The sequence below is a fragment of the Sarcophilus harrisii genome, chromosome 1, assembly GCF_902635505.1.
Source record: "Sarcophilus harrisii chromosome 1, mSarHar1.11, whole genome shotgun sequence".
NCBI lineage: Eukaryota > Metazoa > Chordata > Mammalia > Dasyuromorphia > Dasyuridae > Sarcophilus > Sarcophilus harrisii.
This window is the reverse complement of record NC_045426.1, coordinates 700,345,809-700,372,475: the sequence shown is the minus strand read 5'-3', so window position 1 is coordinate 700,372,475 and position 26,667 is coordinate 700,345,809. Positions and strand designations below refer to the sequence as shown.

The window sequence follows — 26,667 nt, the reverse complement described above, 5'->3', positions numbered from 1 at the left end:
GAGAGAGAGAGAGAGAGAAACTGTGTGAGAGAGAGATGGAAAATGAAATAGAGGTCCAGAAGGAGAGAACAGTTAAGTGGTGCAGTGGATGGATGAAGCACTGGTCTTATAATTAGACTCATGTTCATAGTTCAAATCTGGCCTCAGACTTTACTAGCAGTGTGAGCCCGCAAGTCACTTAATCCTGTCTGCCTCAGTTTCCTCATCTATAAAATGAACTGGAGAAGGAAATGGCAAACTACTCCAGTATCTCTGCCAAGAAAATGGGATCATGAAGAGTTGGACATAACTGACCAACAACAAAATGAAGGAGTAGATGGTCTCCTGGGGACCTCCCACCACTGACATTCTAATGTTCTAGTTTCTAAGGTCCGTTTCAGTCCTAGTACATTATGTTCTAATGTGCTTATGGTTCTATCATTTTTTTGTTCTAAGGAACCTTCTATCTCTGAAGTTCTATGATCACACATACACACATACACATACACGCACAGACTTAGAGTTGGAAGGGAACATAGAAACCATCTAGATTAACTCCTTTATTTTCCAAATAAGGTAAAAGAATCCCAGAGAGGAGAAGTGAGTTGCTTAGCATGGCACAGCTAGGAAGTAAGTATCAGAGTTGAAATTTAAACTCAGATCCTCTGGCTCCCAATCCTGTTCTCTTTTCATTGTACAATGATGCCTCCCAGGTCCCTTCTAGCTTTAAATTCACTATTCCGTGTCCTTAGGTTCCCTACAAACATAAAAGTTTATGAACAAAACACGAACAAAATATCCACAGATTTTCTGACGAGTGACTAGATTTCAGCAAGTTTGCAGCACTTGTGAAATTTGCAAATGACTCAAGGGATGCCTCCCTAACCAAAGAAGTTGCCTGAAATTACTTGGATATGTCTGTATTGAATAAAAAGAACTGACCGTAAATATAGAAGAGCATTTAGAAAAGAAACAAAAACATGTTAATGATTTGTCATTCAGTTGTTTCAGTTGTGCCCAACTCATCCCAACCCCATTTGGGGTTTTGTTGACAAAGAGACTTGCCAATTTCGTCTCCAGCTCACTTTACAGATAAGGAAACTGAGGCAAACAGGGTGAAATGCCTTGCTCAGGGTCACACAGTTATTAAGTACTTGGAGCAGGATTTGAACTCAGGAAGACTTCAGGTCCATCATTCTGCCCATTGCTCCATATAGCTGTCCATGTAATTTTATAAGGCCCCAAAGAGTAATTGTAATCTATAAAACTACATTTGACTGAAATCAGAATGAATTTTGGAATTTTTGACAGTAATTTATCCTTAAAACTCAGTTTAAAGAACCACTCTACTCCATGTGTCACAGTGAATCCTGAATTAAGTAGCATTTATGCCATTTTCCATGCATGGTATAGACAGATTGCAGACTAGAGGTTTCTTTGAAATGTGGTGTAATGGAAATACTGCCAGATGTGGAGTCAAAAGACTTAACTTGAAATCCCACTTCTTCTTAGCCAGGTATGTGACTTAGCCAGGTTGAAGAAAGGAAATAAACATTTATTAAGCACCTCCTATATGCCAGTCACTGTGCTAAGGGCTTTACAAATAATATCCTTATATCATTTGTATTTTCTTTTATAACAACCCTGGAAAATAGGTGCTATTATTCACATTTTACAGTTGAGGAAACTGAGGCTGAGGTAGTGTGACTTGCCCGCAGTCACACAGCTAATAAGCATATGAAGCAAGATTTTCACTCAGAATCCAGGCCAGCACACTAGCCATCATGTCTTGAGCAAAGCATTTAACCAAGAAGCACTTACTGCAGGCCAGGAATGATGCTGGGCAATGGGGTGACAAAGACAAAAGTACAATTAGAAAAAAGTAGAAATGGGCCCTGCCCTCATGGAGCTTTTTTTCTGTCAAAATGGATGATATATACATTTGTAAGTGCAACCTGACTCCCAAAGCCCACTTGTATGGGCTCTTTCTTTGTTGGTGGAAATCAGCACCTGAGCCCCTGAAGTGGGGGAGAGGGGAGAACCCCCCCCAGACTTCCTCAGTCTCTTTAGCAGTAGCTTTGGAGGCTTCTGGCTTTACCCTAAGAGAAAAGAGAGAAGAGACCAACCCCGTTTCAGGTTATTGAAGGGAGAATAGACTGTGGGAAGAAGCCAACACGAGAGAAGTTTACTATGTCCATCACATCCTCATCCACAGCTTTCTACATGAGTGATTTGGGAGAACTAGTCCTTGGGTGAGATTCAGAACTCTCTTCTAATTGAGCTGAGTGATCACCATCCCAATAGGAGAGAGTTCTTTGATTCTCTATAGGCTGGTGTGTATTCTTCTGCATATCTCTTCTCTGATTTCTGTTTTGTTACTGATTTAGATAAGTGGATTTCTTTCCTAGTTACTATGTGTGTTCATTGTGGAATTGGAATTTGATGTGAAAGGATCAAGCCTTGGATATAAAAGATTAGTTTTTCCTTTTCCCATTGAGAAGTAGCTATCAGAAATGTAGTTGGAACTTGAAAACCATATCCTCTTGATTAATAATCTTTAAGGGAGTAAATAAATATAATTCTAGCCAGCCTTTCTCTCTGTGTGTGTCTATCTATCTCTGTCTCTGTCTCTTTCTTCCCTCCTTTTTTCCTTCCAAAAGTTCTCTCCCCTTCTCCCCTTTCTTTCTTCTCCTCCCTCTTTTTCCTCCTCATCCTCATCCTCATACTTGTCATCACTATCTTCTTCTTTTCTCTCTCTCTCTCTCTCTCTCTCTCTCTCTCTCTCTCTCTCTCTCTCTCTCTCTCTCTCTTTTTTTTTTTTCTTGCTTTTTCCTTATATATTTTGGCAGTTTGCTCTAATTACTTAATTTATCTCCCAAGGGACTATCTATCGGTATTTTCTGATCATTTTTCTCATTTCTCTCCATGAAGGCTGGCTGAGACTGGGCCATACCCACCTCCCTTGGAGAATGATGGGGGAAGAGGAGGCTAAATGCTGAAGAGATAGGAAACGACCAGATTGTGAAGAACTTTAGATGCCAAAAGGAGTTTATATTTGCATCCAGAGGTAATAAGAAGCTACTGGAGCTTAGATATGAAGTATGGAATTGACATAGCCAGGGAAGAATGTGAGAGGAGAGAAAATGTTATGTAGTAGTGCTTCTTGCTTTCAGTAAATCCCCACCTCTAAGAGCTACTATAGTTCAACTGATTGATTAATAATGGGCAATATAAGCAACAGTACTAGAACTCCGCAGCCTCTTGGTGTTACTGCTAGAATTCTGAAGGGATCAATAGTCAACTTCCCTCTAGAGATCCCAACTAATGAGTGGGAATGCCTTCTTTGGGAAGGGGCCTAAAAAGGGTGCTACATTCAGGGCTGGATATCCCATTTTTAGGAAGAACAGGTGGAGAATGTTTAGAATAAATATGACAAAAGGCATTCAGATCATGCTATATGAGCAGCGAGCGAAGGAACTGGGTGATGATGAGCCTGAAGAGAACAATTAGAAGAGACATGAGAGCCACCCACTTTTAACTTTGTGAAGGCCTGTCCTGTGGAAGATACAATAGACATAAACTCAGAGGCCAAAATAGAGAAAACTAATATTATAGAGAGAAATAAACTTAGACTGGATGTCAGAAAAAATTGACTAATTTTGAGAGTTTTTCAAAACTGGAATCAACTGTCTTGGGAAGTTTCCCAGTCTTCAAACTCTTCAAGCCAAGTGGGAATTTTATTGAGGTATGTGTTGGACTAGATGGTCTCTCAGGACATTTCTATCAGTGGGATTCCATGAATTTGAATGGAATTAGAGAGGGAAATTCAGAAGAGCCAGAATCTTCAAGGAGAGCTTCCAAAGGGAGGCAGAGAAGCACAGAATTCTCCATGAGGGAAATGGGAGCAAAAGTAAGGAGGTAGGACTGGGCATGTCCTGGTGGTGGTACAAGGATGTGGTTCTGATGAGAGCTGAGAAAGCATGGTAATGAAGAGAAGTGAACTAGCTAACTACTACATGCCAGATACCATGCTAAATGCCTTACTAATTTTGTCTCACTTGACCTTCGCATCAGCCCTGAATAAGTCCTATTATAACCACATTCTATAGTTGAGGAAACTGAGGCAGGGAAAAGAAATGTGACTTACCCAGGATAACACAGTTAAGATATGAATGAGGTTGGATTCCAACTCAAATTTCCTTTACTCAGATTACTCAAACACTCTGTCTGATTCACCATCTATCTGATTACTTAATTTCCATGACCTAATGAATATGCCAGTGCCCCAAAGCTTTACCTGCTTATAATTTTACTATTTATTTATCAGTAGATAATTTCCAGAGGAAATTTCTTATCAGGAGTCAACCCCCTACCCCATTAAAATCAGAGGGGTATAAAAAAAGGGGGAAAAAACCTGATTTGGAAGCTGGGGATACAGAGATAGTTAATATTGTATTAGGGGAAAAGTCCTGAGATCTGTGTTCAAATGTCAGCTTTGCCACTTGGTTTTTTTATGCCTCAGTTCCCTCATAATAACAAAAGTTAATAATAGCTAGCATTTTTGTGAAATAGTTGACAGATATAGTTTCATTTGATTGTGAAATCAGTGTTATTATTATCCTCATTTTAACAATAAGAAAATTGAAGAGTGATTTGTATGAAAGGGTAGGCCCTTTCAGCTCTTGATCCAATTCCTGCCTTCAAGGAGTTTAGCTTCTTCTGAGGTGTGGGCTGAGATGGGGATAAATTATTCCCAGATAAATGGACATAAGGTCATTTGAGGAAAGAGAGGAGGTGGAGGAGTGAGTAGGGAAGACGTCTTGGTGGAAGTGACACTTGAGTCACCTACAGTAGAGGAAGGTTCCAAGAGGCACTGATGAAGAGGGATGCTTTCCAGAAATGAGAAACAACTCAGACAAATATGATGGCAGGCAATGGAAAATTGGGCTTAGGGAACGGCTCATGATCCTGCTGTATGCAGTTCAGGAAGGGCAGTAACATGGAATAAAGCTTGAAAGATAGGAGGCCTTTACCTACCCAGGAAAGAGGGGAAAGACTCTGAATATATTATTATTGTTAGCCTTCTTCTCCTGTAGGAGTAGTGATGACTGCATTCATTCTCCTGGGGTAGGCCACCTGGATGGAACAGGGGATAATGCTTCCCTAAGGCTTTTGGGATACCTTAAGTATCCAGTTATCCCTTCTATATTGCAACTTGGCCCAGTGCATTCTTGATATATTGTGAATCAGCACAAGAAATTAAATGTGAATTTGGGGGGAGTTTAGTGAAAGCTGCAGCTGAAATATGAAGGCCAGCAGATAGACAGAAAAAGTTGAGAACTCAGAAATGCCTAAAATTTATGTATAGCATTGAATAATATAAACATATTTTATCTTTTAATATCATAATTATTCAATCTTTTTCTCTGGTATGAAGGGAGGGCCAAAAAATGGATTTCCAGATCACGGGGAGGAGGTTTCTGTCCCCTACTCCCCATGATGGGAAAGGGAAAATTATACTCTTGTTCACCGGGTAAAGATAGCTTTGTCATAGAATTACCTCTTTCCAGCATCAGGAGCAGCCCTTACTCTGAAACTGAGTTGTGCTGACTTCCATTCTAAGCAGGGCTACCCTGCTGATGAAGGGCAAGAGGTCTGCCATGGTCTTTCTAGCTCAGATATGGAAGCTCCCCAGCTGCATCCCTGCCTGTGGCCAGCCATTCAAATGTCCCTGGCCTGGAGGCTTTCACTGGACTGCTGCTCAAGGGCATCCAAATGGCTTCCCTGCCTCTGATGTACTTGATGGACCTTTCAAAAGCACACTGGCCAATCTAAAAGGAAACTGTCTAAAGGTCACTGTTGCCAGCCTGGTTTTTTATATAACTTTCTGCATTCATCCTCCTTCTCTCCTCTTTTGCTAGCTCTTAATACTTGGAAAGCATATTATGTGCAAGATTCATTCGGATGAGGAAACTGAGCTACAGAGAGGGGCATTGCCCAGAATCACACAGACAGGATGCAGTAGAGGGATCAGAACCCACAGCTTACTTGCTCTTTGACTATGCAACTTTTTTCAAAGCCTCAGTTTCCTCATCTTGAAAATGAATACCTCCCAAGATAGTTGTAAAAATCAAATAAAATTATGTATAGGAAATTTTTTTTGAAAAGTTGATGCTCTCAAGAAAATTTGGAACTCAAAATTTTATTTAAAAATGAATGTTAAAAATTTTCTTTACATGTAAGTGGAAACAAATTTTAAAAATTAAAAAAATTTTAGTTAACACTGTAAATGTCAGTTACTAACACTCTTATCATCTTATTCAATGATGTTTGGCTAGAAGCGATGTTGGTTCAAATTTCTCTCCTGCTTTTATTTTAGATTGCATGCTCTATGTGCTAATGTAAGGGTGGATAAAATAACTGCTTTTTGTAACTGGATATTATTAGTATGTTAGGATCTTAGATATAGAGCTAGAAGGCACATTAGAGATTTTTAAGTCCAAACCTCTTGTTTTACAAATCAGGAAACTGAGGCTGAGAAGTGAAGTGACTTGCCCAAAGTCATAGAGGTAATAAATGTCTGAAATGGGATTTGAATTTGTGTTCTTGACTCCAATTCTAATACCCTAACAACTAAATAATGCTGCCACTTATCATTATCATCACCAATATTATCATCAACATCCTTATCATTATCCTTACCACCACCACTACTATCATCACTATTACCACAATCATCATCCCAATCATCATTACCATCACCACCTTCATCATCTCAATCATCATCACCATCATCACCACCATCAAAATTTCACTTAATGGAGTTCAGATATAAATAGTCTGGGGAAAAGTTGCTTCTTTTGTGTTTTTTTATGTTTCATGTTATACAGACAGTTTTTTTTTTGTTTTTGTTTTTTATGCAGACAATTATTACAAGGTAGACAAAAAGATTGTTGTTATTGTTGCTGTTGCTCTTATTTGTATTTTTTCCAATAAGGTCAGATGGTCTTGGGAAAAGTTGACTTTTCTTATTCTTTTATATTAAGTGGTGCAATAATGAGAGCACAGATAAACTACTTCTTTCTTGGTGTTCACTAAAAATGCGAAGATGTTAATCCATTCTCTCTGGAATCCACTGAAAGCATCTTCTGTACAATAGCAGTAGCAGACAGGTGGATGGGGATGGTGTGAACCTAAGCTTGTTCCTATAAGCTAGTCTCCTCAGCTATATTTCTATACTTTAAGGGTGTTGCTCTTGTTGTTTTCCCTCTTGGAACTTGGAAATTGTATATTTGGGGGATAATGATATCTAGGAATGTATTAGAGCTAGTTCAGACTAGCTCTTGAGAGTCAATGATTATTTTTTCAGAGTGATCATTTATACCTCAAAAACCAGAAAACACTACAGATCAAGACTTGATTTATTGTTTTATCGATTATCCAAATTTAAGAAAATGATGGAGGAAATATGAATAATACAAGCTCAATATAAATTTGTGTCATGCACATGTTTTATTTTTTGGAGAGCCACTTGTTAAACATTTATCGGCAGACTGCTGAATCTATTTAAAATGTTGGGTTTGAGTTTTTGTCAATCAGTGTTATTATGCAAAAATGATTATGGGAAATAGTTCGATCTGAAATAATGATCTGGTCCCAATCCAATTTATTGTTTGAGTTCTCCAGGATATTTTGAAGGTATATTTATAGTATGAGGATTTATAGTCTTTAAGTCAACAAAAAATATATGTATAATTCTGACAGAATTCTAACCACCAGATTTGGTCTTGCCGGGTATTCAGTAGGTGTTAAATTCTTACAGTTTGCAGTGATGTGTTGCATAATCTCCAGCATTTCTTTGTATAACCCATATTGATCACTAAAACTGGTTCCAAGGATTATCCCTAGTTTCTTATGACAATGACCTGGTTCTGAATGGTCATCAGAAACCCTTCCCTTTTTGCAAAAGAATCCACATGATTCAGCTGTTTGTTTCTTTATCTATATATTATTAGTTGAATCACCCAGAGAGCACCTTTGTGGGATCCCTGTCTGGAATACTAGTCGTTTCTTTGGCCTCCATCGAGAAGGAAACCACTTTCGGTTTGGAAAATCCAATACCATTTTTATTACTGTTGTTATTGTTATTATTATTACTCCAATGGTACATCTAACATAACAGTCCAAAACAATACAATACAATCTGAGTATGCAAGATACTTTGTTAGGCTCTGGAGACACAAAAATAAAACAGAAATCAGTTCTTGCTCTTATGAAGCTTGCATTCTACCATGACAAAATGGTTCCTTACAAGTACCTGCTGAGAAATGCATCAAACCCAAATATTTCTAAACACAAGTTTTGGAAGAAAAAGGGACTTCAGAACTTACATGCCTGAATGTGTGTGTATATGTATAATAATATGGATATTAATGTTCTCATCAACCAATTTCTCACATATCTATTTCAAAAGTATGACGTGTTTATTGTGCTTTTTAAGTTTGAGGATTAGTCTACACCAGAGCCAAACTGAGGTGAGGGATAGGGGTTTTGCTTCAAGGAACCAAATTTACAAATACTGACAGCATTTGAGATCCTTTGGGAAATTCTTCCCCCATTCTTCTCTGCCTTCCCAGAAGGTACCTCACGGCACATTTCCCAGATTTCTGGGACCCCAATATTATAGTGTCCCACAATCATCTCGAGTGTCTTTCGAGCCACTATCTTCAAATGCAAAAATTCCTAGTTTGATTCTAGTCCGACTCATTGGCCAAACAATTTTGAAAAATACTCTGTGAGGAGAAAGAAAAATCTAATCATGAAAAACCAAATTAATACTTTGTATTTGTAGAGGATTTAATTCCAAAGCATTTATACAACTATTTTCATAGTTTATTCTTTCTATAGTACTGTGAATTTGAAAGGATCGGATTTACTCTGTCACATGAGGATTATTTGAATGAACTAGGAATGTTTTGTCTAGAAAAGAGAAAATTCATGGAGATGAGTGCTGTATCTGAGGGACTGTCGGGTAAAAGAGAGGTTTTATTTGTTTCCCTTGTCTGCCAAGGATAGAACAATGGGTAAAATTTACAGATAGTTTAGGATTGATATAAAGAAAACTTTCCCAACAAGAGGAGCCATCCCAAAGTGGAATGGGCTGCAGGTATTCAAGCAGAGGCTTCGGAGAGGGGACTTTTGTTCAGGTAGGTTTCTAAGGTTGCCAGATGGCACCATGGATAGATGACACGTTGGTATCGGGAAGACCTGAATTCAAAGACAATTGCTAGTTGAGCAATTAAGTGGTACTGGTCCTGGAGTCAGGAGGATCTGAGTTTAAATTCTACCTCAGGCACTTTATGTGACTCTAGGCAAGTCAATTGATCCTGTTTGCCTCAGTTACTCATCTGTAAAAATGGGCTGGAGAAGGAAATGGCCAACGACTCGAATAACTTTGTCACAGAGAGTTAGACACGACTGAAATGATTCAATAAAAAAAAAATGCTGTGTGACCCTGGGCACTTACTAGCTCTCACTCGACCTCAGTTTCCTCATCTGTAAAATCAGGAACCTAGATTTGATGACTTTAAGGTTTCTTCTATCTCTAAATCTGTCATCTTGTAAGTGACTTTGAGGTACTTTTGGTTCAGTTCAATGCAGTGTTCATTAATTAAACACCTACACCTACAGTGTTTTAGGCACTGGGGATACAAAGACCAAATAGAGGATATGATCCCCTTTCCTCAAGGAATTAGGCATTTGTGATTCTGTGATATTCTCATTTCCATCATATAGATGAGGAAATTTATGGATAGAAATGCCAAAATCTAATTTTATCTCACTAATCTTGACAAGAATATAATGGCCAAGAGAAAAAAAATATCATGGGATAATTTATCAAGAGCTGGAATAGACCTTCTGAGACCAACAAATCCAACCTCCTTGTTTGTCAGATGAGGAAAATGAGACAGACATTGGTTAAATAACTTGCCCAGCATCACACAGCTAGGAAGTGACTGTAGGAGGATTTGAGTCCATGGCTTCCTGGCTCCAAGTCCAGTGCCCCCATCTGTTAGACTACACTGTGATATATCCAAGGTTACATTGGCAGTAAGTATCAAAAATGGCATTAGAACTCTGACTGCAGAACTAATGTTCTTTGTCTTGTACCACACTGTCTCAGGGACCTGACAAAGACACAGCCTTATATTCTAATGTGCTAGCTATTCAGACTCATCCAGTTTAATTCTCTGGACAAGTCAACAAGCATTTATTAAGTGTCTACTGTATGCCAGTCACTGGAGCTATAAAGACAAAAATAAAACAAAACAACAGCCTGCCTTCAAGGAACTCACAGTCTAATTGTCAACAAGAGAAAGTCTTTTCTATTGAACCAGATGCAAGATTTTCCCACTTAACTGAGAGTCAGGGAAACAACTCCCAACATAATCATCCCTGCTTTCCTCTAGAGTGGTCAAGTTCCGAAGAACAGGAGAGAGTTCCAGGTCTGATGACGATGCCATCTCGGGAGAGCATGAAATCCAGATTGAAGGGGTCCGGTCAGACTTAGAGGCTGTGGAATTGGAGGATGGAGCTGCAGTGCCCAAAGAGTTTGCCAATCCCACTGATGGTAAGTAAGGTAATAATAACAATAATAATAACAATAATCTTAGAGTGATGTAAGGCTTACCAAGCCTTTTACTTATGGTATCTCATTTAATTCTCATATCAATCCTATAAAGTAGTATATTTTATGTATAAAAATATAAAGTTATTATTCTTATTTTACAGATGAGAAAAGGGCTGAGAAAATTTGAACACTTTGCCCAGTATCACACAGAAAATAAGTGACTAAGACAGTATTTGGGTTCAGGCTTGCCTAATTTTCCATTCAGTGCTCTATCCATTGGACCACGGCTTTCAGAATCTCTCTGCTACTTGATAGAAATTAAGAAAATTTTTTTCAATGAGCAGAAATCTATCTTCTCTTCCCCAGTTTTCTTCCATATTAGAAAGAAAAGAAAAGAAAAGAAAAACCTTTGTGACAAATATGCAATGCAAGTAAAAATAATTCCCATATCGGTTATCTAGCTGCTGTTCTTAGAAGCTGATGTAAGGTATTTTTGAAGGTTGAAGCTCACTTGTGGGTTAATATCATCAAAATATGCCCAGTACAGAGATACTTGCTTCAGAGCTCAGTGCATCTAAGTGGAAAGGCAATGGGGACTAGAAGTTTCATTAAGAGTGATTAATTATAGTCAATTTCAAAAACTAGGGATTATGTGCTGATCCCTACCAGTTATCTTGTTGGATTTTTTTCCTTTTAAATGATTATTGATACATTTTAGACATTGCCTTCATTTTAATATATCTTTATTGTTCTTGCCATTCCATCCAGCAATCTCTCTTTTATCATTTAAAAAAATCAGTTTAGCAAAATTAAGGAACAATATCAACCATTTCTGAGAATATCTGCATTATTACATATCCGTATTTCTCCACCTCTACAAAGAAAGGGAAAAGAAATGTTTTCTCATTTCTTCCTCAAGACCAAGTTTGGTTAATTATAACCAAATTATAATTTGATTTATAATTATACACTGCTCAATTTAATTGTTTTTCTCATTCTTTCAATTGCCATTGTTGCAGTCACGTACGTTGTTTTCCAAACTCAACTTCCATAAGTCTGCATCAGTTCACAAAACTCCTCCCATGCTTCTTCACATTTATTGTTTCTTACAGCACTGTCCCAACCATCTTGTTTTGAATAATTTTAGATTATAGTGAAATGGGTTCTGGATTATTGAAGAAAAAGAATTTGGATGGTGCTTTACAAAGCCAACCATACTCTAAGGTGGAAATTCTTCCTCTCTATATATTTATATTAGATAAAAGGAGCACTAGTAAGGAAAAATTGGTATCATACATTTACGTAAAGCCTGTCAACGGTGAAAATTCTAAAGAGTCAATGACATTTGATTTTACTTTTATTTTCCAAATGTCTTATCGATGCCCTCTACTTTTTTTTCTTCTTTTTTAAAAAAACATTTGTTTAACACTTAAATACAAAATAGAAAAAATAACATTATCATGTGGACAGCAGAACATAAGAGAAGATTCAAAATGTGTAATAACAGATTTCTTTTTTCAAGAAATCTTAGTTATTTCTGAGTATAATGGCCTCTTCATCACTTATAGCAAAGAGAAACTGTTCATTCAAATTTGACCTACGGAGATCTTTGCTATGTGGAGTACTCCACCTCGGTAGTCCCCCACTTCTCAAGAGGGGGAGCGTGTTTCATCTTGGGTTCTCTAAGTCATTGTAAGAATCCAGAGTTCAGCCGCCTGCTAGCATTTCTATTTGCTTTATATAGAATAAGGCCATTATACACATTTTTCTCCAAGTTCTATTACATTCCCTCTACCTCAGTGCATATATGTTTCTTTAATTCCTGACCTTGTTTTCTACGGCCCAATAATATTCCATTCCGTTTATATACCACAATTGGTTTAGCTATTCCTTAAAAGATGGAGTAATAATATTCTCCACAACCATAAAGCATTTATTAAGGGCCTGCTAGGTTCCTGGCACTGAGCCAGGCAGGAGGTGACAGTTATGAAGATGAACAACCCTGAAAGGGGAGAAACGTGGAAGGGACTTTATTGCCTCCTTAAACCTCCACCATCTTCCAAATCATAGAATTCGATGCTACAATTTAGATCCCAGTGACCTTGAAACATCCCCCACCAGGAAAACTATAAGGAAACTGACTCCTTTGTCTCATTCCCAGATACTTTCATGGTGGAGGACGCGGTGGAAGCCATTGGCTTTGGGAAATTTCAATGGAAACTGTCTGTCCTCACAGGATTGGCTTGGGCAAGTATTTGGAATGGGGGCAGGGTAGGGCTTCAAAGTCAGCTTTTAAGCAATCTAAAATATGGGTTTTGATTGTTTTGGGGTTTTTTAACCAATAATGAAAGAATGAATGAAAAAGCATTTATCGTGACTGCCATGCATCTCTTCCCATGAAGAAGAACTATAGATTTTAACTAAATTAAGCAAGCGATAGATGGAGCCTTTCTATCCCTCTGGCTGCATGAGTAACTTGGGGAGCAGTTTCTTTATCCCAGCCTGGTGGGTTCCCCGATGCAAAAGAAGACAGTCTTGGAAGCTGGGGCTGAGGAGGTAGAGTCAGTCACAGCAGTGATCAGTGTGTCTGTCTACTTTCCCTTTCTGGACACGACTCCCACTTTCTCCTCCTTCTAGATGGCAGATGCGATGGAAATGATGATCCTCAGCATTTTGGCACCCCAGCTGCACTGTGAATGGAGACTCCCCAGCTGGCAGGTGGCCCTGCTCACCTCGGTAAGAGCGGGTGCATGTCTGCCACCTTCCTAGAGTTTAATTGGCCCCACCCCCCCCCCCCTGGTCCACGTGCACTTGTCTCTGTCACTCAAGCCCAATCCCAGCTCAGCAGAGGAGATCCGAACCTCGGTGGGGAGATCTGGTTGGCAGCCTTTTCCCCCCCAGCACAGTCTTCCTGTCTCCCACCACCCACACCTTGGACAGCGACACACCCCAAGTAGATTGCCTCTTTTGTTCATCCCTGAGCCCCCACTCTGGAGCTGTGCATCCGAGTAGTTAAAAAGTGCTAGAATTGGAGAAGCCAGGACATCTTACCTCTGCCATTTACCTGTGTGACCTCAAACAAATCATCTGTCCTATTTGTGTCCCACCTTCCTGTTTTTTTTTTTTTAATTAACTGTCCTATAACATCTCCCTAACCTAGTTTCCCCATCTGCAATAGGGATAGTAATGGTAGCATCTGTCTCCCAGAGTTCTTGTGAGTATGACTGGAGAGACAGACAGAGACCAAAACAGAGATAGAAAGAGACATAGACACAGAGAGAGACAGAGAGAGAGACACACACAGACAGAGAGAGACAGAGAGATGGCTCCAGAGTCCTGGATGAGTGCTGAGTTCTCTCCTAGATTATAATCTATGATCCTGAGCTTCCCTCAGAGCAGCAGCAGACACCCTTGGTGTGATCCACAACCTGGATCCCTCCTAGCCATGAGACCTGGGGTAGGTCCCATCTTATCTCAGACCCTCAGTTTCTTCATCTGTAAAATGGACCTAATACTAGTTGCATTACCTCCCTCCAAAGACTTTGGAAGGAGGTCTCTTAGGCTTATGGAGTCACAGGCCAAAGGCATAGAGCTGGAAGAGACCCAAGAGGGCATCAAGTCCAATCCTTTCATTTTATAGAGGAGGAAACTGAGTGACATACAGTGCCCAAGGTCCCACAGCAGAGGTCTAAAGTGGGATCTGAGCCCAGATTTTCTTGATTCCAAGTCCAGTTCTGACTCTGGTGTCAGGAGGACAACGCGCCATATTCTGGACAAGTTAAGTTTGCTTTGCCTGTGGCCTCCCAGTCCAGAATTCTTAGAGCACTGACATTTGTTCCACTCATCAAGTGATGGTCACTCAGCACATAATAGCGATAGTAAGAATAATAATACATGGATTGAGTTTTATACTGCTTTAAAGTTTACAAAACCCTACACAAATATGATCCCATTTTGCCTCACAAAGTCGTTTGTCCTGAATTCTTGAAGACAACCACGGCATCAGGGAGGTGACACTGTGACATGCAAGTGAACTGGATTCAGTGAGGGAGGGAACGGTCTGTAAGGTCACCAGCCTCCCTTTCTCCTCCAAAGCATCTTTCTCTCTTCCTGTCAATCTGCCTCAGTTGTCTCTGTCTCTGTCTCTGTCTCTGTCTCTCTGTCTCTCTGTCTGTCTCTTCCTCTCTCATTCTATTTTTTTGTCTCTCTGTCTCTGTCTTTCCTCTATGTCTCTGTCTCTCTGTCTGTCTGCCTCAGTCTCTGTCTCTGTCTCTCCAGCCGTGCTCACAATAACCCTAGGAGGTACATGCTATCATTGTCACCCCTACTTTGCAGATGGGAAAACCGAGGCTGTGAATGGGATGGGACTTGCCCAGGATCACATAGCTAGGAAGAGGTCAGATCTGAGCTCCCCCCCAGCACCACAGCTGTGCTCTTCCAAGGCTCCTTTCAGCTCAGCATCTATGATATCATGATCTTCCAGCACTCAAATGACCAGCTGCCTTGCCATGCACAGGACATTTGCTTTTATTTTTGGGAAAAAGGCGCGAGTGTTGGGGAGAATGTCGACCTTGGGGTCCGGTCCTTCAGACACTTACCCCTGTGTCAGCCTGGGCACATCGCTTAACTCGTTTACCTCAGTTCCCTGAGCTGGAAAATAGGAAGATAATCAATAGCTGAGTTCAATATTTGATGGCACTGACTTAGCTGTGTGGCTTAGGCCCAAATATGGCTCTCTGAACTGTCCTGAAGGTTTCAGCTCTGACATTCCCTGTCCCAAAGTGTCCTTCCTAGCTGTTCTAAGGCCCCTCCCAGCTCTGACACTCCCTGTTCTAAGGCCCCTGTTCTAAGCCCCCTCCCACTCTGACACCCCCTGTTCTAAGCCCCCTCCCACTCTGACACCCCCTGTTCTAAGCCCCCTCCCAGCCCTGACATCCCCTGTTCCGAGCCCCCCCCCCCCAAGCTCTGAAAAGCTGTCTGACTCTGAGTAACTTCCTAACAAATGGGGCTGGCCATGGCTTATTGGGGTTTTCCCGGATCCTTATTCACCTCTAACAGAAGTTATCTCTCCTGTCCTGCAGGTAGTGTTTGTGGGAATGATGTCTAGCTCCACTCTTTGGGGAAACATTTCTGACCAGTACGGACGAAAAACAGTAAGTCAACCATAATCAGGAGAACTTGTGTGTGTATTTTTCATTGTATTCAATCACTCAATGAGCATTTATTGAGCACCTACTAAATCCTAACCACTGTGGAAAGTGCTGAGGATGTAAAGCAAGGCAAAAGCTACCTGCTGCCCTCAGGGAGCTTCCATTTAAAGGGGAAATGACATAGAAACACAGAGAGGAGAAGGAAGGTGAGCTTTGGGGGGAGGGCACTCACAGCTGAGGTGATTGGGAAAGTTCTGCAGAAGGTGATGTCTGAGAGACATCCAGAAGGAAGACAAGGATCCTAAGAGGCAAAGATGAGGAGAGAAAAATGCTTCAAAAACCAGGACCACCATGGCAAAGCCAGGAGATAAGGGACATTCTTCTGGATGTCTCTCAAACATCACCTCAAAAATGGGGCAGCGAGGTGGCACACTGGTTAGAGCACCAGTCCTGAAGTCAGGAGGACCTGAGTTCAAATCTGGTCTCAGACACTTAACACTTCCTAGCTCTGTGACCCTGGGCAAGTCATTTAGCCCCAGTTGTCTCAACAACAACAACAAAAAAGGGGAGTAACAAGTGAGGACACTGGAAGGATCAGAATGAGTAGAGTGGGAAGAACTTTAAATGCCAAACCAATGAATTTACATATGATCTAAGTGGGAAATAGGGAGCCTCTGTTGTTTATTGAGCAGGGGAGTGACAAACTCAGATATAAACTTTAAGGGAAAAGAATAATTGTATGGGGGATGAACTGGCCTAGGAAGAGACCAAGCTGGAGGCTGATGCAGGGATCTTTGTAGAGTGGTGACTTGTATGAGTAGAGCAAAGGCTAACTATAATATGTGAAAGACATTGTAGAAAAAAGAAATGGGACAATTTGGCAGCTGATTGGCCTAGGGATAAGGATGACTGACTGTGGGAATCTGGGAGGCTGTTGTTCAATTGAGTTTGACTCTCTGTGACCCCATTTGGGATTTTCTTGGCAAAGATACCGAGGGGTTTGCCACTTCCTTCTCCAGCTCATTTTACAGATGAGGAAACTGAGGCAAACAGAGTTAAGTGACTTGCCCACTAGTTAAATACAATTTGGGGAGAGGGAAGGTACTAGTAGTTGGGAGGCACAGAGAAAGACTTTATGCAGAAAATAGGTGTCTGAGAAGAGAGTGGTTTCCAGGCATGGAGGGCATGGGCATGGGCCAGGGCAAAAATCTGGAGGTGGGAGATAAAGTCATGTGAAGGACAGAAAAGAGGCCAGTCTGTCAGACTGAGAGGAGGCTGAAGGGATGGGTCTTGGAGCCAAACTGGGCAGGACTTCATCTTATCACAGAAGCCACAGGAAGCTCAGAATCAGTAGAGTAGAAGAATGACATTATCAGATTGCTTAAGAAAATGACTTTGGCTGGAATGGGGAAGAGACTGGAGGCAGAGAGAACAATGAGGAAGCTGCTGCAGTACTCTAGGTGAGAACTGACCTCAGGGGGTGACTGGGAAAGGAGAGAAGGGGTTGGATAAGGAATGAGAGCTAGGAAGGTAGACAAGGCAAGATCTGGCAGATGAGGGATTAGTTGAGGGTCTGGGATCCTGCTCATGGGATCATCCTGGAGACCAGAAAGATTATTGCCCTCAATGGGAGATAACTGATTTTTATCTGGTGGAAGTGCAGAAATGGAGGTCATGGACATGGTCATGGTCAAATAAGAGTCTAAAGAACTCAGGTGCTCTCTTTCAAATCCAGCCTTCCTTCTTCTTACTGCCCTAACACCAAGATGCTGCTATCCTGGGATGCCTTGGAGACTCTGTTCCTCGATGAATCATGTGCACTGTGATGGGGGAGGTTGAGAAAAAAAGGTTTCCTCGTCTCCTGCAGAGAAGAGACTCTTTCCTCCTCCTCCTCCTCCTTGGGCTGGCAGACCGCCCCTGCCTGACACCTCCCTCCTACTCCTGTCCCCTTTTTTTGCTTTGGCTGGTGATGATCGCCTGTCTGAAAGTCTGTGCTCTGCTTCAGAAATCCTAGAGGAAGGGGCAGAATGCCCCCCCTCCTAACTGTGATTCCTTAGGATGCCCTTTCCCCATGCAGCGGGGACAGTCCCATCCTTTTCCTTTGGGGAAGCTTTGCTCTGTTTGTTTTTTAAAGAATGAATATAGGGAGGAGACACAGCCCCTGCTGAGGATTTATTTATAGTCCCCTTCCCCTTGTGACAGGGCAGGAAAGACATAACAATCACTAATTTGTACTAACCCACGGTTCCTCCTTCTTCTCATCATTGTGGGCAAAGCACTTTAGGAACTTGAAATGGCTACCCAGAGATGAGCTGGGCTTCCTGGGCCTGAAAGTGGGGGAGTGAGGCTGAAGCAGTGAAGCGTCTGGCTCACTGAGGATCCTCAATGCACTTTATTTATTTTTACCTGGTAACCCTGCTTGAGTCAAAGACCGAGTGTGGCCATGTAAAAGCCCTCAGGACCCTGCTTCAACGAAGGATCCTGCTTTAAAGAAGGACACTGCTTTAACGAAGGATCCTGCTTTAACAAAGAATCCTGCTTTAATGAAGGATCCTGCTTTAATCTTCAGGTGGAACGACTTTCAAACTCAATCTGGTCCAATCAGTATCTAAATAAGAATCCCATTCTTTTGGTGGCAAAGGGGCCATCCAGTCTTCTCTTGAAGACCTTTACTGAAGAGGAACCCACTGCCTGCTGAAGCCATTCACTCCCCTTTAGGGCAGACCTAAGAGTTGGGAAATATTTCTCACATCAAGCCAAAATCTTCTCTGCAACCTGGGGCCAGAACAAGTCAGATTATAAACATTTATTAAGCACCTTCTAACACTTTGCCAAGTGTTCCTTGAATCTAATCTATCTTTCAAATGACAAAGAATTTAAATTTAAAGCTGGAAGTCCCTTTGGGCTTAATCCTCTCATTTTGTAGATGGGGAAACTGAGGCAGAGAATTTGAGTGACTTGCCCAAGGCCATACCGCTAGTCTATATCTGAGGTGAAATGTGAACTTGGATCTTCCCGACTTAAAATGTCCTGCCCAATCTGACATATATATATATTTTTTTTCATACATACCCCCCATAGACACACATATATGTATTTCTCCCTGGAATCTTCACTTCTCCAGAACAAAGTTTCCAGTTCATTTTGTATGACTTCTAACTCACCTAGCAACCTAATCACTCTCCTCTGGACCTTGGCCAGTGTACCAAGAGATGAGATGATTTGTAATTCACCCATTACTTGTTTTGTGTAAAGAAGTGCATTAAAAAAAGGGTTTGAGGATCAAAGACTAATTTGTTCTCTTCGCTGCAAGTCCTGGGATCTTCATCCATCACTTATTTCCCATGAGGAATGGAAACATCTGTCTAGCTCCTCCTCCGATTATCACAATTTTGAACTGAGCTGGCTTTGAGATTCTCAAGCTGCTCCTGTACACAGCTTGGGAAGTTTGGGCTTCTCTCTTTTCTTCATCCATCTGCCCCCATTTTCTCCTCTCTACTAGTATTCATGGTCTTTCCATTGTATGGGACTAATTTTGTTAGTTGACTTGTCGGCCTTTCTGTATATGCCCAGAAATTAGTGGTATACAGTAGGTGCTGAATAAATCCTCATTGATTCCCATTAACTGCTCAGTAACAGATCTCTGGGTCTAGGACTCTTAGATTCCCTTTGATCATTCATCATCATCATCATCATCATTATTATTATTATTATTATTATTATTCAAATAGAGTTGTAGCTTGCAACTCCAGATCCCCAGAAAAAAATAGTGTAAACGGGACACACTTTTAACTATACCTGGTATTACTAACATTTTGTCCATCCCTTTCTTAAGTCCAAACAATCCACAAACCAAGAAATCAAGCTTCCTATTTTTTGAGATGTAAATGCTTGCTCTGAAAGCTTAGCACTTGGCTCCAGAACTCCCATGGCGGGGGCTCATGTGGTGTTCTTAGAAAAAGAAGTCACAGTGCTTCATAGTCTTTCCCAGAAGTTCCCAGAGGGCCGAGCTAAAGGGGGAAGAACCATAATATAAATTACCAGTGGATGAGAAAGAGCACCCAGTCTACAGTCAGGAAGACTCGAGTTCAAATGCAGCCTTAGACACTTCCTAATTGTGTGACCTTGGGCACATTGCTTTGCCCTGTTGGCCTGGGCTTCCTGATCTGTAAAAAGAGCTGGAGAAGGAGATGGCCAACCACTCCAGGATCTCTGCCAGGAGAACCCCAAATGGGGTCAGGAAGATTTGGACCTGACTGAGCAACACCAACCAAAAACAGCAAAGTTTTCAGTAATACTGCAGTCTAAATCTTGGGAATTAACCAATTAAACAACAGCTTATAATAATAACTAACAGCACCTACTATGTGCCAGACACTGTGCTAAGCACTTTATAGTTATTTTCTCATTTAATATTGACAACCACCTCCTCAAGTGGCTCAAAAACAAAAAAAGGACCTCTATCACTAGACCCATCTGACGTCCTTTTCCTCCCCTTTCACCAGGCCCCTTTCATTCACTTCCCCTCATTCTTCTCCAGGATCAGGGAATTCAAAGCAAAGTTCATCTTGGATGAATCAAATTAGGAGTCAGTATGGATTCCCCAAGAAAAAACTTTGAAAATGCCCACCCCTCAATCTGTAACCCTTCTCCCCGTGCCAAATGCCCTTCCTGAGCATGGGGAACCCTTTTCCTAAGCTCTCCGCAGCATGGACACCAGGAGAAATGCCTGAATGATCCAACTTTTGGTGAGAAAGTCAAGGGAACTCTAAGTATCTACCAGCCCATAATAATAATAGTAACTCCTTTCCACCATAAGAGGCAGCCTCCTTTTCTCCCTTTCTTTTGGATCCTTTGTTATAAAGGGAAGACTCTCTGAAGGAGATGGTGGGGAAACACAGTGGGAAATTAAGGAGCCGTAAAACCGAGAGATTCAGAGTGCTAAGATTCACACCTAAATTCACACTAAACCATCAACAGACTTTGACTGTTGCTATTCTAAATGTAGGAGGGCAGGGAAATGAATGTAGTGGGTGGAGAGCCTGACTCGACTTGGGTCCCAGTGCTGTCTCTGATACCCAGACTGGCTGTATGAATCTCTAGGTGTTTTAGGAAACTATGAGGTGAGGGAGCATGGGGTGGGGTAAGATCTGCCCCGGAGAGGGAGCTTCTTCACCTGGAAGGTTCCACCAGTAAAATCATCCTTATCTCTACTCTCAAAATGAGACCTCTGTCCAATGACCAGCAAGTGGACATGTTAGACAAGGAGATGAATCCTATCAATCTTAATGGTTTGGCTAAAAAGAAAATGGAAGAAAGAAGGACATTTTAGTTCAATGGGGGGTGGGCACCAAGCTCCAGTGGGGAAAAGCTGAGAAAAGAATTGGGCCAAAGGCTTTTCTCCTACCCCTCAAAGCTGCAAGAAGTATTATTTCACAAAACATTTTGTCTGTCTGTGTATCCAGTTTTGAAAAATATTTGCACAAAGATCCCCATGAAAAATATAAGATGTCAAAAAAGTTTTCAATGAGATGAATATTTTGTGTCCGTTATTAATATAACATTTGTTAACGTTAATATTATTATCATAGGAGAAGGCATTCTGGGAGAATTGTGTTGTACAGAGATAAAAAGAACTGGACTGGATGTTAGGAGCCTAAGATTTAGGGGCACAGTCAGGTCCCAAAGAATCCCCCTCTCCCCCAAAGAGATCAGAGTCTAGCACCCTCATTTGACAGATGGGGATCTAGAACTCGGGCTTTGGAGTCAGTCTGCCTGGTGGTATGTGGGTAGTGTTCTCTCGTGGAGGCTGACCTCCCTGTTCTCTGCCTTGCTTCTGCCTCCTCCCGCTGTAGGGGCTGAAAATCAGTGTCCTGTGGACTCTCTACTACGGCATCCTCAGTGCTTTTGCCCCCGTGTACAGCTGGATCCTGGTCCTCAGGGGCCTTGTGGGCTTTGGGATCGGAGGAGTTCCTCAGTCGTAAGTAAATATTCATTCATTCACTAAAGACTCCAATCCCTCTTCTCAGTGTGGAGGTGACCCGGGGCTCCCAGAGGGCAGGTCAGTGGAATGAAAGCTGTGTGAGTCTATGCATGTCACTGAACTTCTCTGCCTCAGTCTTCTCATCCATAACCAAACCATCAAAAAGCATTTATTAAGCACCTGCTATGTGCCAGGTACTGTGCTAAACACCAGGGATATAAAGATGGGAAGCGATGTAGACCCACCCTCAAGGACCTTCCAGGCTCCTGGGGAAGACTACATGTCCATGTGAAAGCACATACAGCAATTGTGTATGTGTGTGTGTGTGTGTGTGTGTGTATTTAGAAATACACAGCACACATATGTGCTTATATATAAATATCAGAGAGTTTGGAGCAGCAGGGGAATGAGGGAAGGCGCCATATAGACTTGTCCTGAGTCTCAAAGGAAGCGCCAAGGGCCAGAGGCAAGGAGTGAGCACATCCCGGGGCGAGGGGACACTCTTCTGTGATTCACTACCATTGCTACTATTATTTTTACTATTGTTACTACTGTTGCTACTTCTACTTGTACTACCATTACTACTGCTAGTCTTACTATTAGTACTACTACTCTTGCTACAGTATTACTATTACTACCATACTGCTCACTGCCATTATTACTACTGCTAATCTTATTACCACTACTACTATTTTTACTGCTATTACTCTCATTGCTGCTACTGCTTTAATGCCTCTTACTACTATCATCACTACTACTATTTACTACCATTATTACTGCTGGTGTTATACCTCTTACTACCATTATCACTACTACTGCACCTATTTACTACCATTATTACACTGTAACTAAACTTGTATTGCCATTACTGTTACTGCTTTTACTCCTCTTACTACCATTATTATCGCTATTACTTTTATTACCATTATTACTACTGCTCCTAAACCTCTTACTACCATTACTACTTCTACTGCTTCTAAACCTCTTACTACCATTACTTCTTGTTACTACCATTTCTTTTACTGCTGCAAAACCTCTTACTACCATTATTGTTACTGCTTTTATACCTCTCACTACCATTATTACTACTATTCTTATTGTTATTACTACTGCTTTTACTACCATTATTACTACTGCTTTTACTATATTACTACCAATGCTACTAAACCCCTTACTACCATTACTATTACTGCTTTTATATCTCTCACTACTATTATTACTACTATTCTTATTACCATTACTACTACTTTTACTACCATTACTACTACTGCTTTTACTACATTACTATCAATGCTACTAAATCCCTTACTATCATTACTTTTACTGCTTTTACATCTATTACTACCATTAGGAGCATTACTACTTTTATTACCACTGATACAATTCTTACTACCATGATTATTACTGCTATCAAATTTCTTACCTTTACTACTACTGCTATTGCGCCTCTGAAAACATTTATCACTATTACTACTCTTATTACTATTGCTACTACTACTCCTACTATCATTATACTATTCTTACCACCATTACTACTCGTAGTATTCTTAACTATCATCACTACTGTTATTCTTACTGCCATTACTACTATTACTACTACAGCTTGTCTTAATACCATTATTACTGCTACTTCTTTTAAGATTATTAATTATTTCTTCTATTCTTACGATGACCATTACTACTACTGCTATTATTACTATTTCATTGCACTACTTGTTGTTAGTGTTGTTCAATCCAGTCCAATTCTTTGTGACGGCATTTAAAGTTTTCTTGACAAAGGTATTGGAGTATTTTGTCATTCCTTTCTCCAGCTCATTTGACAAATGAGGAAACTGAGTCAAACAGGATTAAGTGACTTGCCCAGGGTCACACAACTAGTATCTGAGGCCATATTTGAACTCAGGTCTTCTTGCTCTACTCAGTGGGGTCACTTAACTGCCCCAGCAACTATTTTTACTACTACTACCATCATTATAATTATTCCATTATAACTACTATTACGGCTTCTGCTATTACTACTACTATTACTCTTACTACTATTGCTACAACTACTATTATCACTACTGCTACTATTACCACCACCATAAAGTCCTACCGAACTGAAAAAGTTTTTTATCATGGATCCAGTGAAGCTAGTCTAGCTGTTGTTGAAGATCATGTCTAGCTTCTAGTTAAGGGAAGTTCTGGGCTCAGTTGGCTGTAGAGGAGTGAATGGGAGTGGGTCAGGGAAATAGCATCTTTCAAAGAGCATTTGAATCACTTGTCAAAGGGTAGCTATCTGCATTGGTGGAGAGAGTGTCAAACCAACAAAATCACAGAGGTTTAAGTTGTAAAGTGGAATACTGCCAAATTCATTCATTGAACAAATCCATACTGAGGAGGAGCAAGATCCTGGGGGAGTCTAAGAGGTGGAGGTCTCGTTTTCTCCAAAATGAGGGGCTTAATGGAGGTCATCTCTAGGCTCTAAATCCTATGATCTCACGAGTTCTGGCTAGAACAGGGCTGGGGAACTTTTTTTTTTTCCTGCCAAGGGCCATTCATGGACCATACAAAATTATCAACTTAAAAACTCAGTGGGAGCTCGTGATCCCCTGTGGTTGCCTTAACAAATGATTCCACAGACCTTTTGCGGCCTGTGGGCTGGGCATTGCCTCCCCCTGGGTTACAGTAAAAGCAGAGAAAGCTTCATGAGGCCTTGGGCATGGGGGGGTGGGTGTGGGGGATGAGCAAGGGCAGCCACACTCCCATCTCCATCATTCTGGGACTTTACGCTCGCTGGGAAATGAAGGCGCTGGGAATTTTACCCCCAGAGCAAGTGGCAGCCCATGTTTCTTCCCCTCTTCCCTCCCCATTTATTATTGATCCTTCTCCCAAGGCTGTGGCTGATGGAGCACTGGACGGCAAGTTGTTCCAGGGGTTAGACTTGCCTTTAAAGCCTCCTCACCTGCGAGTTGGGCTGTGTCTAGGGCTCCGGTTGCAAATCTTGGGACTGATTCACTCTGCTGCCATCCCTTTCTCTCCTGCCTGGCTCACTTCCCAGAGCTGGGCCATCAACCTGACAGGATGGCAAACATCCCAGCCCCGGGCCTTTGTTCATTGACTACGGTGCAGCCATCCGCTGAAAGATGGTCAGACCGTGAGGATGCTCCGGCTTTTCCCTTGTCGTCAAGTGAGAAAGAAGCGACAGGGCAGAGCAGATCAAGATCAGCGTCTTTGGAGCCGGCAAAAGCTGGACTCTCATCCCACCCCAGAGCCCACTGGCTGTGTGACCCTGGGCACAGCTCCTTGTGGGCCCTGAGCAGGCAGGTCCCCAGGGCTGTGGGCAACTTGTTAAGATTATAGATGAAAAGGAAAAGGAGCTAACCTACCCCGGGAGGGGTTTGCTCACCCGGGAGCTCCTTCCTCTGTGCACAAGTCCTCGGGTGAAATTACAGAATTCACAGGTTTTAAAGCTTGGAAGGAAGCATAGATATTGCCCAGTCCCAATTCAGGAAACTAAATTCCTCCATGGGAGGTCACACAGCAGAAGGAACAAAACTGGGCTGGGCAGCCACGTACCTAACAAGAAATTGTACAGGAAGGGGACCCTTGAGGCTGGTTTTTCCTCCAAGGCTCAATGGCTCCCTATTGCTTTTAGGATAAGATTAAAAATGGTGGTGGTGATGGTTGTTTCTAATTCTTCACAACCCCATTTGGGGTTTTCTTGGGAGAAATACTGGAGAGCTTTGCCATTTCCTTCTCAGCCTATTTTACAGATGAGGAAACTGAGGCACTGAGTATTTTTTTTTTTTTGGTTTTTGGTTTTTGTTTTTTGTTTTGTTTTTTTTGCCCAGGATTTCACAGCTAGGAAGTATCTGAGGCTGGATTTGAATTCAAGTCTTCCTGACTCTATCCACTGAGTTACCTAGCTGCGCATTGCCTCTAGGACATGATAAAAAAAAGTCTTTAGTCTGATATTTAAAAGCCTTTCACAATAGGGCTTCTATTTACCCTTCCAGACTTCCTAAATGTTCCAGTCTCATCACGCAAGTCTACTAGCCATTCCCCGGGGCTCCATAGCCCCAGTGGCAAGCACGGTCTCTGGCACATAGTAGGTGCTTAATCCAGGTTTGCCCACTGGGCCTCCTCTTCCCAAGCAGAGCGGCCACATAAGGTCCCTGGTAAGAGCTCGCTGTGGTCTTAACAGCGAACATCAGGAAATTATGTCAAAATTAGTCAGAGACGGCTGCTCGGAGCCTGCTAATTTCATTGCTCGCTCATCTGTCTCTCAGCACGATCGTAATCATGACAGAGCTCATCGCCAAGCCAACGCGGTGCATCTTCCTCCAGCCTCAAACAGGGCCGCCCCTGAAAACAAACCCAAACCTTGATTTTCTCACCTGGGATGACAGCTGGCAGGGCGTTTCCTCCCCACTAAGAGAATTGCTTATACTTGATCTCTGAGATAATGGGGACTCCCTGGTGGGCACTGAAAGGAGGCAAGGAGAATGACAGGGTCAGAGTGGGCTTCAGAAAAACCATGCTGGCAGCTGAGTGGGGAAACAACCACAGGGACAGGAGAAGACCCAGAAGCTAGGAATCAGGGGGTCAAATCCAAGTTCAGATTTGGGTATCTTTCTGGGTCTCATTTTGCCTACTTGTAAAATGGGGATAGTGATAAAGCCATTTCCCTCTTGCCTAAGGTGCTGTGACTGTAACCCAGAATGCCAAGCTGAGTTTGTCTGAGCCAGGCTAATCCTGAAGACAGCTCAAAAAAAACCTTTATACACACACAAACATATATATATAATATATATATAATATATACATATGTGTAGCATTCACACACATATATATTTGTATGCACAGATATTCATGAGTATATTTGCATATAAGTATATATTATGCAGGTATATGGATGTGTGCAGATGTACAAATGTATGTGG

At 41.6% G+C, this 26,667-nt stretch overlaps 1 protein-coding gene across 1 annotated transcript in view; it reads left to right on the top strand.

Annotated features, from left to right (window-relative positions):
• Positions 1-26,667, top strand: part of SVOP (SV2 related protein) — a 53,863-nt gene that overhangs the window by 3,092 nt on the left and 24,104 nt on the right. The window contains exons 2-6 of the mRNA XM_003761139.3: positions 10,449-10,609; positions 12,771-12,856; positions 13,247-13,345; positions 15,691-15,762; positions 21,615-21,739. Coding sequence (XP_003761187.1) covers positions 10,449-10,609; positions 12,771-12,856; positions 13,247-13,345; positions 15,691-15,762; positions 21,615-21,739 — 543 coding nt within the window. The remainder of the gene's footprint in view (positions 1-10,448; positions 10,610-12,770; positions 12,857-13,246; positions 13,346-15,690; positions 15,763-21,614; positions 21,740-26,667) is intronic.